General features: G+C 61.8%; 1 protein-coding gene across 1 annotated transcript in view; it reads left to right on the top strand.

The window, feature by feature from the left end:
- SEC24D (SEC24 homolog D, COPII coat complex component) overlaps window positions 1-725 on the top strand; it is a 63,378-nt gene that overhangs the window by 58,737 nt on the left and 3,916 nt on the right. Inside the window, exon 22 of the mRNA XM_015563376.1 lies at window positions 5-93. Within this exon, the coding sequence (XP_015418862.1) occupies window positions 5-93 (89 nt within the window). The remainder of the gene's footprint in view (window positions 1-4; window positions 94-725) is intronic.

Genomic DNA, 725 nt, shown 5'->3' with positions numbered 1-725 from the left:
CGCATGTTCCTGTGGCTGGGAGCCAGCAGCCCCCCCGAGCTCATCCAGGGCATATTCAACGTGCCCTCCCTGGCGCATGTCAGCGCGGACATGGTGGGCACCTTTCGTTGTTTCTACACCAAGTCCTGAGTGTTTTTGTTCATGTGCAGCCGCGTGTCACCCAGAAAACGGGGCAAGTAGTTCCGTATAAGAACAAGAGAATTCCGTGTGTTGACGGATAACGATTAGCTGCTGTGAAGTTGTTGGTGGAAAGTATTACACAGACGAACAAAACGTGCCGTGAGCAGAGCTGCCGGCGGCGCTGAGCCCTCCCCCCCCGGCAGTCACTGATGGCAGCACCTCACTGATGTCTGCCGTGGCCTGGGCACGGGTGCCCCCGGTCAGCGGGGCCAAGGCGGTGACTGAGGCCCTTCTGGGGCTGGGGGCTCAGCTGGAGCTGACTGCACATCTAACGGGGCAGACATCTCTCACCTGCGCTCAGCTGCAGGCATCACAGCTCAGTGCCCTGCACGCGAACGCTCCCCAAAACATGGCGCCCCTGTGCAGGGGTGGGGGCGGGAGGGTGGCAGGGAGCACCCTGGCCTCAGGTGCACGCGGAGGAGCAGCGGTTGCCGCTGCCTGAGTCCGTTTATTGGGACCCTCACTCACACCGTTGCCGTGAGCTCCCGGCTGTGACGGCTGTGCTGTCCTCAGTGATGGCTGGTGGTTCCGTAAGAACCAGTCTG

The sequence above is a fragment of the Myotis davidii genome, unplaced genomic scaffold (assembly GCF_000327345.1).
Source record: "Myotis davidii unplaced genomic scaffold, ASM32734v1 scaffold698, whole genome shotgun sequence".
NCBI classification, from domain to species: domain Eukaryota; kingdom Metazoa; phylum Chordata; class Mammalia; order Chiroptera; family Vespertilionidae; genus Myotis; species Myotis davidii.
Note: the sequence above shows the minus strand (reverse complement) of the source record. Positions and strands in the feature narration are given on the sequence as shown.